General features: G+C 41.7%; 1 protein-coding gene across 10 annotated transcripts in view; it reads right to left on the bottom strand.

The window, feature by feature from the left end:
* PHACTR4 (phosphatase and actin regulator 4) overlaps positions 1-18,856 on the bottom strand; it is a 99,853-nt gene that overhangs the window by 52,645 nt on the left and 28,352 nt on the right. For 3 of the 10 annotated variants that reach the window (XM_073317315.1, XM_073317316.1, XM_073317320.1), the window contains exon 2: positions 10,202-10,248. The exons of 1 other annotated variant lie outside the window; for it this stretch is intronic. In XM_073317315.1, coding sequence (XP_073173416.1) covers positions 10,202-10,217 — 16 coding nt within the window. In that variant the 5' untranslated portion in view covers positions 10,218-10,248. Of the gene's footprint in view, positions 1-1,637; positions 1,921-7,990; positions 8,062-10,201; positions 10,249-12,047; positions 12,104-12,449; positions 12,533-18,856 lie in introns of those variants that run through there. 6 more of the 10 variants (XM_073317317.1, XM_073317319.1, XM_073317322.1 and 3 more) reach the window with 6 other exon arrangements.

Below are 18,856 nucleotides of genomic sequence, written 5' to 3'. Positions count from 1 at the left end.
TCACACTTAATAGTACTGCGCTGTAAGTATTAAGGGGATGGCTAGGTGACCAGTAACAAGGATTCTTAAACTCTTTCATAGTGTAGATTACATCTTGAGTCCAGTTAGCCACTTCCTCTCCCATTCACGACCACCACGTGGCAGTATCGCTTAGGTAGAAAAGAGTATTTGTGAATGAGGTAAGTGTTTAACTCAGCGGTTCCCAGACTATGGGCTGTGACCCCAAGTGTGACCACGGCATCAACAGATGGGGTCGTGAACGTGACTGAAGATACAAACCAACTACAAACATGTCAGGACCTGCTCTATAATATGGCATCCTCTGTACGTGCAACCTGGCACACAAGGTCATGACACATGGAGCGTGCTGTTTTGTCGGGCACATATTCCTGTTCGGGCTCGCACAGCACCACCTGCAGCTCAGACTCCAGCAGCGAGTCTAGTGATAGAATAAGGGGGCTGAGGGGATCAGTAAGTCTGAAAATGAAGTCACGCAGGCAAAGTTTGGGAACAGCTATTTCAGAAAGGACTGATCAGTCTCCTTTTGCTCTTCAGTTCATTTCTGCCTCCGCCTTGTACTTCACCCTTCCCCGGAGATGATGGGGGAGGTCTTGGGATTAAGGCACTGGCCTAGGACTCAGGACATCTGAATTCTGTTCTTAGCTCTGCCAGACTCCCCTGGGCAAGTCACTTAAGCTCCGTGCCTCAGTTTCTCCTCTACAAGGTGAGGATAGCGGTAATGATTTACCTCCCAGGGTACTGCAAGAATCCATTCAGTAATGCTTCAGATGTTTTGCTATTATTGTGAGGAGAGCCATGGAAAAGCAGATATGTCAAATAATGCCTGTTGCTGGTCCCTTTTTCCTTTCCTCCCAACTTGTCCTCTTTCCTCCACATGCAGCCCAGCTGCTGGGTTCCCTTCTCCCCTGGGATACGCTGTCCAGGTTTCTATTTGTCCTCCCACTACCCCCTTGCACTTGATATCTGGTGTCCTGCTCCTCTGGGACATTGTTTACTATTCATCTAGCATTATGAATGTGCATTAATGCTTTACAGTACAGCTAGAGACCTAGCAGTCTAAAGGTAACAATCCAGAACAAACAAGAGGCAGTAACAAAGAGAAGGGTAGGAAGAAGGATGCGGCTGTGCTGATCACAGAGTAGCTCCAGTTTTCTTCCAGACACAGTAGCATCTCCTCAGAGAGGCAGCTATGCTGTCTGAAGCATCAAAGCCAGCCCCATGGAACTGGCTCACTTTGCATGGACCAACCACCAGCAAGTGCTCCCAAGAAAGTTTCACAATCCCAAACTTACCGAACAGTGCTCTTCATTGTGACACAGGGCTTGTCTCCACTGCAGAGCTAAAACTCAGGCTCTTACTTGGCTGTTGCCCCTATCCCAGCTCTCATTCACACTTAAAACCCTCTCACCCAAACACGGTGGTACTTTCAATCCAGACCAGCTGGGGGTATAGATTACAGCCAACGTGCTGCTTACAGCCCACTTTACAGTGAGGATATAAGCTATACCACTTGAGTGCTGATAGTCCTCCAATGCCTTCCCACAATCTCCCACATACCTAAAAGGACATAAGTTCTCCCACAATTCACTGGGAAAGAATCAAAGGGATTACCTTACCTGCATCACTAAGAACCATGAGATATGACCCAAGAAGTTCTAGCAACACACTGGAGAGTGCAGCACCAGTGAGGACACAGTGACTTGAGTCTTGTTTTCCCGTGTCCACTTACAACCGAGCGAGGCTAACCATGGTGCTGATCGCCTAGGGTCCTCTCTACAGTGCGGACATACCCACACAAGACACAGGACAACTTCCAGGATAAATGTGAAATTCTGCTAAGATAGTGCATTCAGGTTCAGGGAGAGGGGAGAAATGAACAAACCCAATCAACTAAAGAGCAGCACTGACAGCCTCTAAGGGGAGCCCTGTGTAGTCCTCAACTAAAACAGACAAATCACAGCGCTTCAAGTTGAGATGAGAAGAATGTAAAAACCTCAGTAATCATTAACCTACCCTATACCTCAGCTCCCTTTCTGCAATTTTCACTATCTCACAGGAGTGTTGCAAGGATGAAATCTATTCATGACAAAGGCACTCTGATACTATGGAGGACGGTCAGATAAATACCTAGATAGGAGTTGACAAAGGATCCAGGACCCTCTTTTGTAACAGACTTTGAAGCCTAATGTCTGAAGCTTCAGTCTTGAGACAGGCCAAAAGGTCATTTAATAAAGCTGAATTTAATCACTCAAATGAGTATATAATTGCTTTTTAGAGAGATTAATAAGAAACCCTTCATTATAGTCCAGCAACAAAAGTGTGTCACTTCCCATTTTCAAGGTACTTTACAGAAGACATGCTTTCTGAAGCAAGGCAGAAGCAGCCTGAACTAGACAAAAGTCACAGAAGTACTCCCTAACCTGAGCCGCGATCAAAAAAAAAAATCTGTCAGGGTCATGAACATTGATTATTCTTCTTTAGGCGCACACAGACCAGTAAAGTATCAGAGGAGTAGCCGTGTTAGTCTGGATCTGTAAAGTGGCCAAGAGTCCTGTGGCACCTTATAGATTAACAGACATATTGGAGCATAAGCTTTTGTGGGTGAATACGTATAAGGTGCCACAGGACTCTCTGCCGCTTTTACAGACCAGTAAAGAGTTTTACAGCTCCAAGGAGAGTGCCAGGTGCCTTCTGCAGGTTTCTTGTTAAACTGAAAAGCATTTAGGAAGCTAAAACCAGCTTCAGAAGTCAGAACCAGGGTTCTTTTTCAACGTGCTCTCAAGAATCAGTGATAAGGAGATGACAACAGGGCGATAACCAAGAACACAGTTAGAAACCAAGCAGAGTTCCTCGCTGTCGATCAGCACTAACTCCGCAGCATGCTGGCGCCCATAATGTAGCTTTGTTCAACCAATGCTCTTCACAAAGCACCAAGGCCATAACTCTAAGGAGAGACAACATTCAGTTTACTTAAAGAGAAAACAACGAGGTCTACATGGAGCTTAGCCTCAGCCACTGTTGTGGGCCATTTAAGCACAGTATAGTGCAAAACAGGGGGAAAAAGCCTTCAGGAAATCAGGGAAGATTTTTTTTTTTTAAAACGTGATACAAGACAATTCCACTTATCCAAAGCTCCCACTTACCCTGCATCTAAACGGAGCTTACTCCCCCCAGACAACTCACCTCAGCTAGTTAACTTCCCCCATCTAAACCCTCCAGACAGGGAGGCAGTGGAAGCCACCCAAGGAAAAAGGCAGACCTCAAAATAGAATCCAGATCTCCTGACGCCCACAATGACCAAAACTGAAGGTCAGCGCCAGTACGTGCACAGCTTAGGCACTCAATCATGAAACTAGCAGGTTTAAATTGCACTTTCCCCAACACAGAACCTTCTGTACAAACTGCTATTTGCAGACTTGGCTACGTGCTATAACAGCTTTATCAGTCACTGGCCATGGGGTACTGCAAAGTTACAAAGTCTCTAGAGACTCAGCACATAACTTTGTAATTCCCACTTACAGACCTGGAAAGGAAAGAAGCCAGAGTCCATACATCAACTTGGGATTCCTTCTATTGCCAGATCAACTGATCTGACATATTTGCAAATGTGGCAAGTAGTGATGCCTTTACTGTTTCTCATCTAGCTGCCCTGAGCACACAGCCAACACTCGAAAACAATGTCACTAAGAACTGGAATACCCACTGCAAATTTAAGAACACAAACAAAAAGCCACCAGCTTAATACATCCCACGGTACTTTGTTAATTGGACAAGTGTAGTCAACTTAATTATTTATGACAACTCTTTCAAGTGTTCTGTACTGTATTTTGTTAAAAGGTTGTGAGGTGTTATGAAATCACTTCCATTTCTTAGTAAGCTTTACTAATGATGAAATCCTGCCTTTTTGTGTGTGCTTGTAAATTAGCAAACTTCCACTGAAATTAAAATACGCTTAATCTCAGGCACTTAACTATCTCTTGAATCATATACACAGTTTACATTACTCAATTTACAAAGCACCATAACGCCACGATAGAATCGCAGGTGGTATGATGGGGGGGGGGGGAGAAGAGAGGGAGGGAAGAGAACCCATCCTTTGCATTGTGGAATAGATTACAATGATATTCTTCTCATTGGCTGCTTGCCATTCTTAAGGAGATTGGTGGGGAAAGTGGGTAACAGCTGTAAGCCTTACCACTGAAGTATTCTAACATTCTGATGGCTTGTCAGTTAATTTGCTTTACAGCTCAAAACAGGAGACCATTCACAACAGTGGCAGGACTTCTCCAGAGCTTTAGTCTAAAACTCAGAAGTGCATCTTCAGCTCTTTTGCACAGAAGCCCGTAAAAGCTTTCAGACAGGTTTTCTCTAGAGATGTCTGTGCACCATTAAAGGTCTATTCTTACATCAATCTATAGGCAGCTGACTTCTAATTAGACTTTTAATCATCAGAAGGGGATTCCCCACTTGGATGCTGTCTAATACAGTACTAACACTAAAGCAAGTTCAAGAAACCTCTGGTTTCCAAATCAGAGGCAGTCCATTCATAGGAGTCCCCCAGCAAACGGAGAGGGTGGAGATCAATACACAGTGCTTCCCTCTCCCCACCATTCCTTTCCATTTTAAAGTGTAATATATTCATGTGGAAATAAGTGTGGATGGTGAAAAGAGCCAGATAGCCCTGGAGATGGGGGTCCTCAATTTTTCTGGAGATCAGGTGACAAGCAGCAAAAGGACAAGTATATCCCTAGCACAATGTCCTGTTCAAAGTGCTTTAACCCTGAACCTGCAGTGACCATCACTAGAGCAAAATGGGGGAATACCGTCTACAAGCCCAATTAAATCCTTAGACCTTCTGCCCAAGAAGGTGCCAGTTAGTGCTACTTATCTCTGTGGTTCTTGTGGACTCCTCTCCCCACCAAATACTGGATTGACATGTCCACCTCATTTCATATAAGACCTCAGTCACCAGGTAGTAACCTGTAGTCACTACGGACCTGGGCTGGATTCACACTGGCAAACTATCAGTCAAGTGTTATATTCTATAAAGCACGCCCTCATATTATTTTATTTATTTTTTAACAGCTGCTACCACAAATGGCTTCATAAACGCATTTGAATTTTCCTTTGTTATGTGAAGGCATATACACAAAGGAACAGCAAGAAAAACATTGGCAGCTCCATTTAAAGTGGGGGCAGAAAACATTTCTATTTGCTATGTTAACCAGTTTTGTTTTGTTCATAACAGACTTTACCTGTCCAGAGTGTTCTGTTCTATCCTACCAACCACCTGCCTTACTTGGAGACATCAAGCCTGGCAGGTTATGTTTAAAACAAGAAACAGTGAGAAATCCCATGGGAAGCTAAAAGCCACACACCTACACCCCACCTCGCAACCGGTGACTATAGAGTATTGAAGTAAATGTTATTTTTAGCTATCTGCGGCAGAGGCCGCTGGAACACGACTGAAGCATCTGATAGAACAGGAGTCATATCATTCTGGCCACCATAGTGTCTTTGTTACAGCACCCACCCTGTCTTTCAGCTCAATAATCTCTGGGGAAAAAAAACAGTAATTAAGAACAGTCCTCCTGACAATCAAGTATTGAAAAACCTCATCATACTCCTTTAATCTTGGCTTCCCTGCACATAGGACAGTTATTAAACAGCAGGGACCAGAGTTTGTGTATTTAGAGTATAGCTTCTCTAAACACACCTTAAACAGAGGATTTAAAAATACCATCATCCATACATATGGAAGAATTGTATACCCCACTTACTTCCTGCTTTTCATGTGAGGCTCTCAAGGCACCTCAAGAATTATCCCCATTTGTGCAGGTGAAGACAGAGGAATTAAGTAACTTGCCCAACGCCACATAGGGAACCAGTGGCAGAACTAGGAACTAGATGTGGGTATCCTGACTACTAGCCTCCTCCTCTCACCAGATTATAGTGCCTCCCAGAGAGTTTAAACTCTGAAAAGCAATAGGCGATATTTACTGTACTAGCTTCCTAACTTGTGGCCATTTAGCCCAGCAGCTACAATGGAGTCTCAAACAAATTACCCATTAGCTTGCACAGAGGAGGAGAGGGAGAGACACTGAATACTGTGGCTGCTCCAAGCACATCTTAAAAGATGGGAGCAATTGGAAAGAGTGGCATGGCAGGAACTGAAGAGGGAGAGGAATCAACTGAAGAGGGAATCAATCCTGAATAATGAAATAGGACAGAACAGAAATTTCCTCAGCAATATCTTCAGTGCCATCTCTGAGAAAGCAAGAAGACTTCTTGGAAGAAGCTTGTGGGTACAGAAGAGTCTGCACTACCCCAGCATGCATTTCTGCTTGACTAACAGCACAACATGACAGCTTCCTAGCATGCCTCACCGATCCTGAACACAAGATTATAGTCTGGACGGCTGGTAGCAATAAAATCCTTAATCGAGTTCTAGTAAAACTTCCAAGCACAGCAATTCCATCAGCATCCTCTGCTCTCAAGACAGGAGAGCTACAAAAAGGTCCTCCCAATAATTGCCAAATAAATTCCTAGTCTCAGAAGGAAGCAAAAATTCCGACATCAGAAAACCAAACGTTTTCACAGGCAGCTGAAAGGACATAATGACGCTGCCCACAAACACTTCCCCATGAAAAAAAGACAGCAAATAAACTCTGTGCGAGTGTTCAAAAATGGTTAGTTCAATTGCTATTGAAAGCGAACTAGCAGTTTGTTTCCGCATTATTTCATCTCAAGACCACAGCAGAGTTTCCAAATAGCCATGGGCTTAAGATGAGATTTCCACTGCCGAAAAGAGAAAATAAGATGCTTAAACTATTTGCTTCTTAAGATCACATCATGGAACTACTACAGATAAAATGCTAGATCTCAATACTAGAAAAGACTTCTACATTTAAAAAAAAAAAAAAAAACACACCACACAGGATCCCAGACCAACTAATTTAAGAGCATCCAAGAAACAATGTTATTTTTTGAGTGGGAGGGACTGGATGCTGATGTAGCGTGGGTTGGGAATGGAACAGCAGAAATATACTCTAAAAATAGAATATGGCCGCTAGCAAAACTTCACCCCCAACGTGCTGACAGGAAGGACCTGAGAAGGGAAAAACTAAATTAGCTGAGTATTCCAACAATATTTTCCTTGACAGATCCCTTGCGTAGGTGGGATCTCTTCAAGGCCTTGCAAAGAAGCAGTAGGACTTGGCCCACTGTTTCCTGTGCATATTTAGGCTGTTGTGTATCACTGATTAGCACCCATTCTCCTGCCTCACTCATGGAGTTAAACCTGAAAACTAGCAAGCTTCCCCCAACCCTGACACATGGAAAATGAATACATGTATATGCCCTGACTAGGATTTAACACCAAACTAGTCACCTTGGTGCCTCAGCACCTACCCAGAACCATGTTATTTCCATCCCTGCAGATTTTTCTTCCTCTTTGGTGGGTTTCACATCACCAGTTAGTAAGAGTACCAGGAGTCCTGTATATTCCTTTCCCTCTAGACCTGAGTGGAAGAGCTGAGCTCAATGCTATACTAAAACTCCACTAGAATTGTCTACAGGGGATGCTCGGAGTAGCCTTCACTGATGATCATGAATTAAAATCTGAAGGCAGCAGCAAATCTGTCATTTTTGATTAACCACGGCAGCCAGCCAAAAGGAGCTTCCATCCCTACCCATGCACGGGTAGTGAAGCCGGGTGACTGAAAGGAATTATGACTAATCGTACAGTCCCAGTGGCCACTTGGGTGCATTGCAATACTATTCAGAGCAGACTCTGAACATGTGCCAATACAGTCAAAACAAAAGCCAGCCATGCAGTATTGTGAAGGCGGTTAATATACAACTGGTTAAGGACAGGAATCTATCAAGTCACTAGGCTTTGAAAAAACAAAGGGAGCCAGCCTCAGCTCAGCTAGTCACACAGCACCTTCAGTTAAAAGCTCAGCCTTACCTCATCTCCAGTCAGTGCCAGGAATAGAACCCAGGAATCCTGAATTTAGTAGCACTTGGAGAATGAACCTCCTTAAAAGCAAAGTAATTTAAAAAAACAATAATAATCAAAGACCCATCTGTTTATTCTACCTCATATTGTTTCCAGCAACGTTAACTATATAAACCAGTAGGTTTACAGAGTCACAACAGGCTGAAATAAAATACAGCCACTGACCTTTTGAGTAGAAGTGCAAAATATAACCATTCTCGCACTTGTACTGCTGAGCGTTCAAATGGGGGGGGGAGGTGGGTGATTCTACATGGCTCAGGAAAACGGTAATGAGATTTAGTGCTTTCCACCTCCAAGTCACTAGGGCAGTCAAGGTCAAGAGTGAGCTAGATTTGTTGTAATCTGATGGCTGCTTGCTGGCCTCTGTAAAATGAGCTTGAGGTCAAAGTCCAGTTGCCAGTGGACAGATGATGGCTTTTGTGACATGGACACAAACTGGTTGCTGGTAGTCTCAGCAGAGAGGCTCAGGATGAATTAAATAACCCAATCTGCATTGCAGCCACCCCCAGAAGAGTCCCTTCAGTGCCAGCTGAGGCATACTGGAGTGGTGACAGAAACTTGCACTGCTGCGGGCTGTGCTGTGGATAAACGGAAAGATTCCATCCCCATGGCCATCCCTCCAGCATCTATTACCAGCACTGAAGTCATTTACTTTAAAAGTTGTCAGTTGCAAGTTAGTTTAACATGGCCCAAAGCAACTTTTTTGGAGGAAAAGGGGAATAGCATGAAAAAAGCATTCACGTTACAGGCTATTACAGTGCACAGCAGTAACTTGTTACCAGGAATTTGACCATAGTTTCTATGCATATTCACTTTGGCACAGAGAAAAGGCTGTAACCGCTCCAGCTGAGCCATTCGGGTCCAGCAGATCAGTTTTCCACAAAGTCCTAACTTGGCCTTCACAAGAAGGGCTGCTGCCATTGTTGCACTAAGATAATGCCACTGTTGAACACCACTCAATTCCCTAGTTAAGGGTGATATAATTTGTCTCTGTGAGGATGGCCCAAAGGCAAGATTTGTGGTCACGCAACTTTATTACTTCGCTTATGTCACAGCTCAATACAAACCACAAGTGAGCCAATAAATGGCTGGCATTTAAATGTAATTTAATTAGAGAGACTTTTTAAAAAGGGACCATTGTATATCCAGTGCCAAGCCAAGAATAATCTTTGCTATGACTTCATCTTCTGTGATTCGTCATTTAAGATGTTAGCTGGCAGCCATGGAATGAAGTAACACCATACTTCAGTGGGATGTAAGGTGAAATGCACACAAATTTGTATTGGTGGATGGGTGAGAGAGATTGACTCCTTCTGATGAAGGGAAGATGAAATGTTTGCCAAAAAAAAAAAAAGTAGTTTCTAGCCAGGTGGCTGCCTTTTTCTATTGCCTATTGACAATGATTTTTAGCCATTCAGAAAAAGGCCATTAAAGCCCTTATTCTATGCAGGTCTCTACCACTTGAACTGAGGCCAAATCCAGTTTGCATCACAGATTAGGTTTAACTAACGTGTTGATCAGTTTGCCTCAGGGCAAGTCATGCAGTGCCTAAGGCAATTACTCTAAAATCACCTTTTTAAATTAGGTTTCAGAGTAACAGCCGTGTTAGTCTGTATTCGCAAAAAGAAAAGGAGTACTTGTGGCACCTTAGAGACTAACCAATTTATTTGAGCATGAGCTTTCGTGAGCTACAGCTCACCCTACATCCTTCACATGGCAGCACAGTCTAGGGGAATAAATATGGCACGAGGAGCTACTGTATTCTAAGCCTGGTCTTTCCACAGAACTGCCGTGTGGCTTTGGACAAGCTTCAATTTCACCATTTGTAAAACAGTAATGGCTACTTGCCTGTAAAGTGCTTTGAGGATTGCAGAATCAATTCTGATCCCTTTCACCTTTGAGATCCAGACTCTCTCTGATAAAGTTAGTCCAGATTTACAACATTTTAACTGATCCGAATCTGGTCTTTGAAGGCTGCAAAGGTGCTAAACAGCATTAGTTCTTATTTTTCTGGTTGTCTTCTATCCTACCATTTGGACATTTATGGTTCAAGACCCAGAAATTAAGGAAGTACCATTTTGATATGAAAATGCAAGAGAACCAGGGCTGAAGGAAAAAAGACCAACAAATTGCGGTATGGGAACTCAGGAGAGTACTTACCAGCGTTTTCTTCCATTCCTGTGGTACGCTAGTTTTCTGAAAAATTCCTGCAGAGAGAAAAAACAAAACGTAAGTGCAAGTTGATAGCAGAAAAATCCTGAGTTTTACCAAAGCCTTAGTCTACTTTAGCTTCCCTATCAATAGTGGCTAACCAAGTCTTTAACCAACAGGCAGGTAACTGAGCCCCAGGTTAGGGAACCCTATCTGGCAATTTTGGAACAAGACAGAAACACACTGACATCCACCCCATTAGCACAAAAGTGTGATAAGTCCTATCATGGTGAACTAATTCCAGGGAGCTTCAGATTTCAGAATGCTTTGGGTTTGAACAGTTCTCTTTTGTTGCTGTTCCATTCAAACAGGCCCCACAGGCACAGCACAGAATGCACATGCAATATTTGAGGTGGAGAGCCGAGATGATGCAAGTCAAAAGAGGAGACAGCAGTACTAGCAGGTTCTAAATCTGCCCCAGGAGAGCGCAAGTCTGGGAAACCTCCCCCTTTCAGCACTAATGCAGGAGCATTAGCCATCCCATACACAAGAATATATTTGCAAGATAAAAATGAAAGTTATTAACACCACTTTAACCTCCAAGTGCCATGCATGCGGTGTGTGTTCTGCATACGGAGACTACTATGCCGTGGACAAGTTAAAATATAAAACTACAACTTTATTAACAAATAAAGCGTCAAACACTTCTTCCATGGATAAATCGTGGTTGTATTCCCAGGGCAGTGTACCTTAACCTATAAACAGGATGGATAAAAATTGATTATGTAAAACATTAAAATTGGATCTATTTAAACTGCCTTTTTAAAGAAATCTATGAAATTAAATGTGAAATTGACAATTTATGTTAAGGCCTAAAGTTATAGTCTATTAAAATAATTTAAATTAAATACAAAAAAATATTAAGCAGTATGTGTTTGCTGCCAAGTTTTGAAGAAAGTCAACCACTGAACTGGTGGAAGCCACTGGCTAAACTGGAGTGCTAGACAGGATTTTGACAAAAGTAGTCTCTTCTGCAGGGGGAGAGAGAATATTTTCTTCATTTCAGTTTATTCAACTAGTTCAGTTCAATGACTAGTTCATTCGAAGTTAAGGAAGAAATACGGAATTGAAAAAGCAGGAAAGCTAGTTTTTATTCCTCGATTGGAAGAGGAAAACAAAGTGTGAGACTATGAGATCGACAAGTTCTAAAACCTTGAATGATATGGTGACCAGAAACAATCACTTCAATTCATGACCTACAGAGAATACTTCCTTCAATAAATGAGTCAATTTCAAATGCAAAACAAGGGATCATCTTTGTTAATTTTTTCTTATGTATCCAGCACAATTAAGGGAGTTGTATTTAAATTTGAAAAAGAACCCTATTTTTCTGCATTTTTAATTGTATTTGAATTTCCACCCAAATAGTGCTGGACACAAATCACAAGTAAGAAGTTAATCTAGTAAAGAAGAAATCCATCATTTACCATCTTCTAACATAATAAAAACGGAAAAATTAAGAACCTAAATAAATGTAACTTAAGCTATATAATTGTTTAAATGACTGTGTAAAAATACAGCGTATCCTCCTGGTTATCAGAAAGAAGCACCAAATTTAGTGTAAGGGCAATTTTTAGTTGCAAATCAACATATTTTAATGGTTACCAACCAATCAGAATCAACCTTTCTTTAGGAAAAGAACTAAAAAGTACAAGTGCAAAATACGATTAAAACTGATTATTTAAATCAAGATTTTCTGCTTGCTGATTTAAGTCATGATTAAAATTAACAATTTAAATCACTGATTTAAATCAATCCACCCTTCCTATAAAAATGAGAACATTTCAATGCTTACCTAGAGAGAATGGAAAAGGTCATGTTCATAGGAAACTTTTAGAAACCACATGATGGTGTACTTAGCTGAGACACTCTGAGTATGTTTCCTAGACCTGAAGAAGAGGAGCTCTGTGTAAGCTCAAAAGTTTTTGTCTCTCACCAAGAGAAGTTGCTCCAATAAAAGATATTACCTCATCTACCTTGTCTCTCAAGTCTGAATTTATGGTAAAATGGCTTAAAAATTAAAAGAAAACAGCTTTCTTACAGAGATTCTCTAAGTTCTGAACTGAGCTGCAGAGGAACGAAACAGTGCACTTTCACTGAAGTATACTTATTTATACGGAATCATAAATGTGCTTGGTGCTTTAATGCAGTTTTGTTGTAGCCATGTTGGTACAATACAAAGTATTACCTCACCCACCTTCTCTCTCGGTGTTTTCAAACAATGCTGAGTTCCCTGAGTTCCTGTGGAGAAGAGCTTGCAGTTGCCAACCACAACAGAAGCTGATGAAAACAGGGAGGGGTTGAGGAAGGATGCTTAGTGATATATGCCTTAAGGGTTACCTGGTGAGTTCAAGGACTCCAGTTACACAAGTGACTTCCTAAAGGGAGAGTTTTTTAACCTTGCAAGCTGCTTCACCACTTCACACACTCCCTTCATCAATTCAATCTATGCCTTAGCACCTAGCAGCCTAAAACAGCTCTTTCAGCTCACCTTTGTCTCTTAGTCGCATCTGAAGAAGTGGTTTTTTTACCCACAAAAGCTTATGCTCTAATAAATCTGTTAGTTTTTAAGGTGCCACCGGACTCCCCGTTGTTTTTGTGGATACAGACTAACACGGCTACCCCTCTGATACTTGGTACCTTTGTCTCTGGCAGCTGGAAAGTGCTAATAGAATGTTGGCCAGGCCAGGAATGCGATGAGTTTCCCCACCTTGACAAATTCCTCCATTTTAGAATGTGTATTCAGTTTGTGCTACTATCCCAAGGTAGGACAGACTATAATCTTACTCGCACCAGGGTTGGAACTGTGTTTGAACAAGCAGTTGCTAGCGGAGCTTTAAACACAGTAGCCCTGAACTATATAGACAGGGTTCAGAGTAGCAGCTGTGTTAGTCTGTATCTGCAAAAAGAAAAGGAGGACTTGTGGCACCTTAGAGACTAACCAATTTATTTGCGCATAAGCTTTCGTGAACTACAGCTCACTTCATCGGAAGCATGTTATTCATGTTAGTCTCTAAGGTGCCACAAGTCCTCCTTTTCTTTTTTACATAGACAGGAACTCCCTTTGGTCAGAGAATCATGCCCTAGGCTACCAATACTTAAAGCATTCCATTCCAGCACTGTTTAGACAGGGGGAGGAGGGGAAATTGTCCACAATGACCAGGGAAACCATGCCAGAACTTTGCACAACCATGCTTAAACTGTTCTCATCATAGTGTGAATAGTGTCTGTTCCAAGCCCACCAGTCAGCACGCACAGACCTGGGTGCAGCAGGCCATATTAAACTTCTTGTTTAAAACCTCTTGGCACTTCCAGCCAACAGAGTCCATTAGCATTAAAATTTATAACAAACTCCTAGCTCCATGTCATACAGCTGTCCTGGAACTTCTGAAGACAGCTTCACGATAATACCATCCACATGGATTAGAATGAATGTCATATACTTCTACCTATCAGAGGTAATTTTAGCTGCTTTACAAACTCCTTAACCAAAAAAAATAGATCCAGCACTCTCTTTTCAGAGTGCAAATCTTCAGCTAGCAAGGGCTGAACGGTGGAGGGCATTTGTAGATCGAGTCACCATACCTGCTGTCTCAGTAAGCCTCATAGAAAAGGGAAGGCAGGAATGGAATGGAAACAGACACTTCAATGCTACTTTCACCACAGCACAGTCAGATTGTAGCAACCCTCCAGCCACCCAGGGATTTCAATTTCATTTCCTTTTCAAGGATGTTCGCCACAGGCTGCGCTCACTGAGCTTTGCTTACTCCAAGGTGCATATTTGCGCTTGGAATATTAATCCTTTCAGTCCCCTACCCCCGCTGGATGTGCCAAGAACATCTGTCTCAAAGCCTGAGAGCACTGGGCACTAGGATTCTCCCTAGTGTAGCTCTAAAGCCAAATTCTTCTAGTTATTATTACAGAACAGGTACAATAAAACCAGTCGTATTAGGAAAGTGAAATGTGATCTAATAGAGCAAGCAGCAGTGGAGTCAGGATTCCTAGATTCTATTCCTGGCACTGTCACTCAACTGCATGAGCTGGAAGAGGTCACTTAACATCTATGCTTCCATTGAGGAACAGAAATTGCCACAAGGGATCAGAACAGTGGTCCAGCTAGTTCTGTGTCCTGTTTCCAACAGTGGCCAAAACTAGCTACTTCAGACAAAGAACTTCTGCAGTAAGCAAACACAGGATAATCTGCCTCTCGTGAAAGTTTCCTCCTACCCCCAGTAGTTAAAGGTTGGCTTATGATCTGGCGCCACAGGATTTGTAGCCCTCAGAAAACTGTGTTTTTATAAGAATACGTACTATAAGGACTCTGGATATTCTTGTTATCCAGATAAACGTTAAATTCCTTTTTAGAATCCTGTTTTGGGCCTCTGATATTATATTACAATGGATTCCACAAGGTGAACTGTGTTTAACGAGTTTCCTTTATATCAGTTCTGAATACACCATCTTCCAATTTTATTGGAAGTGCCTTGTTGCGTTATGAGACAGGGGAAACAGACGTGGTGTCTTCCTTATCTATATCATTCATTATTTTGTATACTTCTAGCAAGGAGTACGGGGAATAAAAAGGAAGAATTGAAAGTATTAGTACACAAGCTAAATAATGATTTAACTGGCATCACAGACACTTTGTGAGATAAGTCTCATGACTGGAATATTGGTATAGAGCGGGATAGCTTGAAAGGCCATTACACTACATATGTTAACCCACTAATTTCCATACAGATTTAACATTCTGATAATTGGCTCCCCATGCAAATGGTATAATAAACATCACTTTACACCAGCAGCATAGCTACCGTGGGTGTGGCATGGAAGAGTAAAGTAATGACGATAGATTATAAAGTGGAAGGGGTTTACCATCTAAATTGTTGCTACGGTTTGGATTTTGTTAGCCTTAGTCTATGTCTACACTACGCACCTTTTAGCAACACAGCTGTGCCATTACAGCCATACTGCTAAAAGGTGTGCAGTGTAGCCGCTCTTTGTCAGCAGGAGAGAGCTCTCCCACCAACAAAAAAAATCCACCCCCAACAAGAGGCGGTAGCTTTGTTGGAGGGAGAGCTCTCTCGCCGACAAAGCGTGGTTTACTCCGGTGCTTTTTGTCAGTAAAACTCTGGTCATTCCAGGATGGGGTGGTTCACACCCCTGAACGACAAAAGTGAGGTGTAGACAAGGCCTTATTTTCACTATACAGCCAAGATAGGCCTCAGAGAAACTAGGGGCTTGTCTACACTACCGCACAGGGTCGACCCAGATACGCAACTTCAGCTATGTGAATAGTGTAGCTGAAGTCAACATACTTAGATCTATTTGCCATGGTGTCTTTACTGTGGTAAGTCGACAGCTGACTCTCTCCCGTCGACTCTGCTTGCGCTTCTCATTCTGGTGGCGTACCGGAGTCGATGGGAGAGCACTCAGCGGTCGATTCATCGCATCTATATTAGATGCGATAAATCGACCCCCGCTGGATCAATTGCTGCCCGCCGATCCGACAGGTAGTGTAGACAACCCCTAGTTAACAGCCTTTCACTAGAAGATAAGTTGTGCAGGACTGTTTCTCAACATACTGTAGCTCAGCAGTGTTGAATGGTATATTAAGTGAATAAGCCGCAGCATGCACGTTCTCACATACAATTCCATTTGAAACAAAATCAGATTCCTGTCCTTCCTGCCAAAAATATGACCTTTTGGATTTGCGTGTGGTGTTTTTTTGTAAGAAACATTTGCAATATGCAGTAGTTTGAAAGTCCAGGTGTTCCAGTTTACTGAACAAGCTATATTTACAAAGCCTCAACATAAAAAGCAGTCAGCACAGTCAAAAGGAAAGTATGGCACAGAATTAAACCTTAAGCTTCTCAGCACCAAACTAAGTAATCTTAACTCTAGACTATTTTATTCAGCTCTCAGTGTTGCAGGATTTATGGGAAGTTTTGTGTCTCTGAGCTAGTTTTGTTGTTGGGGTTTTTGTTTGTTAGTTTTTAAGTACTTTTTGAAATGTGTTTAAGAATTTGGTGCTGTGAACTGTGACAGACTAACCACCCTGGAAGTGGAAGTCCTGCATTTACCCACAAAACAGATGCAGCATCAACAATAGTGCAAGTTTCCCCACACACTGCAATTTAAATCTCTTCTAGGAGTGACCATCTCCAGGAGCAAGAGGTACTTTAGTCTTGGTTAGTCTCTAAGGTGCCACAAGTCCTCCTTTTCTTTTTGCGAATACAGACTAACACGGCTGTTACTCTGAAACCTGTCATTTAACCCTTTGTCTCTCTGCTTATAAGTCTCCAATTGCTGTGGTAATTGTACGATGCAGACCTCTGCACAAGAGAAATGACTTGATACCCCACTTCATGTCTCAGAGACTTCTAAAGAGCTGCCAGTGGCAAGTGACCCATTTGGACAGCATCACAGATCTGCATATATAGCTTTTGAAAGATAGACATCAACCTGGATTGCATTTGAACTAGTGATGTAGACATGAATGGCTTTATAAATCCTTGACAATCCAGAACCAACAAATCCTTTCCAACCAATACGTTTGAAACTGTTTTTTAATCTGCAGTAAAAGGACCATTTAAGTCCACTGACAAAAGTGATTTCTGGTGTCCTTCTCCGCAGATAGTCTGCGAGAAACTTCAAGACAATCACACAAACAAATTTTCAAATCACCTGAACTGCTACTGCTTTCCCTAAAAGACTGCTGTAGAAGTACTTGCAGTTAGCAGGTTATTACATGTCCAAGAATAAAGATGGCATTAAGAACACATTCTTAAAGTTCTTCTTTAAGTGGTGGTAAAACAAACGGTCAGTAAGCAGAAATTTTTAGGAAGAAAAAATATTTCACAATAGACTAGATTTTACCTTCCTCAGCAGAGAGGTCAAAACTATATGAACAATGAAAACACGCAAGCCACAATACTCAAACAAAACCCCTTACACCACAAAATTATGTTTTGCAAAATGGTAATTCCATAGATTAGAGGAACATAAAACAACTGGAATGAACAGATTGGTAGCTCGACAGCAAGGATCAGCGAATAGAACCCAAACTGGGTCACATGCTCAAGCAGCAGAAGAAAACCTGGTTAATTGATATATTAAGGTTTATTTAAGATGTAGTCTACTATTTGATGAGTTCTGTCTGTAACCATAAACCTGCTACACAATAAACTAATCTGTTAGGCCTTTTAGAACATGTGAACAACTACTACCCCAATATATTGTGACATTTCTAGTATTCTGAAGCAAGGTATTTCATTAGTTTCATCTACATCCTGAAAGCTTATGGTATGCCAAAGGAAAGAGAAAGAGAAAGAAGCTGTATAGTTTTTACATAATGATTCCATGCAGAAGCCCAGTTATCCTACTGTTATCCTCTCTGTTCTGTGATGTGGCACGTAGTAAAATGAACCAGTGACTGCCTGGCTGTACTCTAACACCAGGAAATAAATATTTCAAGGAAGCTTATTTTCCTGAAATCTAAGTTGTGCCTTCCATGCCACCCCTCTTCCAAAGAGCACGAATTCACACAGCCATCTCAAGAGGTCAAGGGAGACTGAAATCAGAAATCACATCATTGTTGCTTAGGAGATGCCTCTGGGAAATGGAGTGTTAAGTTAGCAAGTCTCAGGAGTGCAGTTATGAACAGATATTTTTCTTAACATGGGCTCCACCTCTGAAAGGCAAGAACCCAGCTTTGCACCAGACAATAGTTTGTATATATTAACGCAGGAATAGTAAGCATGAAGGACCATTGCATACAAGCAGTAAATACCTAGAACTCAATTCACGTTCATAAATCAGTGGAAGGGAAAAGTTACTAACTGTACCCATTCTTCTGTTCTATGAAAATTCAAACCACCAAGTAGTATCTGGAATGTTGTTGTTTGTGGGTTTTTAAAGAAAATTTACAAAGGTGAGCCACAACATGAAGATAACATTTCAGATTCAAACCTGATCACTATCCAGTCAGCTATCATACTGTTTTTGTATGATATTTTCCCATTAATAATAATAATAATTATAATATTCCAACTTTCATGCACAAACAATGCAGATTTCAGTCAAAACAGCACAACAAGATTTGTAAGAATTTTCTTGGAAGTTAAAATTCCATATTTTAAATATTCAATTGCATATATAATGATTTGTCTTATGCCACACCTTTTGGAGAATTTTAAAGTGGTTTACAAACCCATCACACCACAATCTGCTGCTATCTCTAAGGAGAGTGGAATAAATAGTCCTGTAAAAGCACAAAACAGCACAACAGGTAGTGAACAGGAAATGCCATCTCTAGTTCAGACTTCAGGGGGATTTTAAGGAAGCAAAATTTAGTCAGGATACTGGATCTTCAGCGACAAGTGGTCAGGCCTGTGAGTTTGTATCTCCTCTGAAAGACAGCAACTACAGCTGCACAGTCCCCCAGCATCACTGGTGCACCAATTCAAAAAGGAAGAAGATCACCACTTGGTAAGATACCATATTACTTCCTGTAGCACCTACCTGTTTCTATTAGGTCCCCCACCAAAACACTGACCTAACCTGACCCCGTTTAGTGTCTAGTTTGGCCTACTCATATCACAG

This window comes from Lepidochelys kempii, chromosome 19 (genome assembly GCF_965140265.1).
Source record: "Lepidochelys kempii isolate rLepKem1 chromosome 19, rLepKem1.hap2, whole genome shotgun sequence".
NCBI lineage: Eukaryota > Metazoa > Chordata > Testudines > Cheloniidae > Lepidochelys > Lepidochelys kempii.
This window is presented reverse-complemented; position numbering and strand designations above follow the sequence as displayed.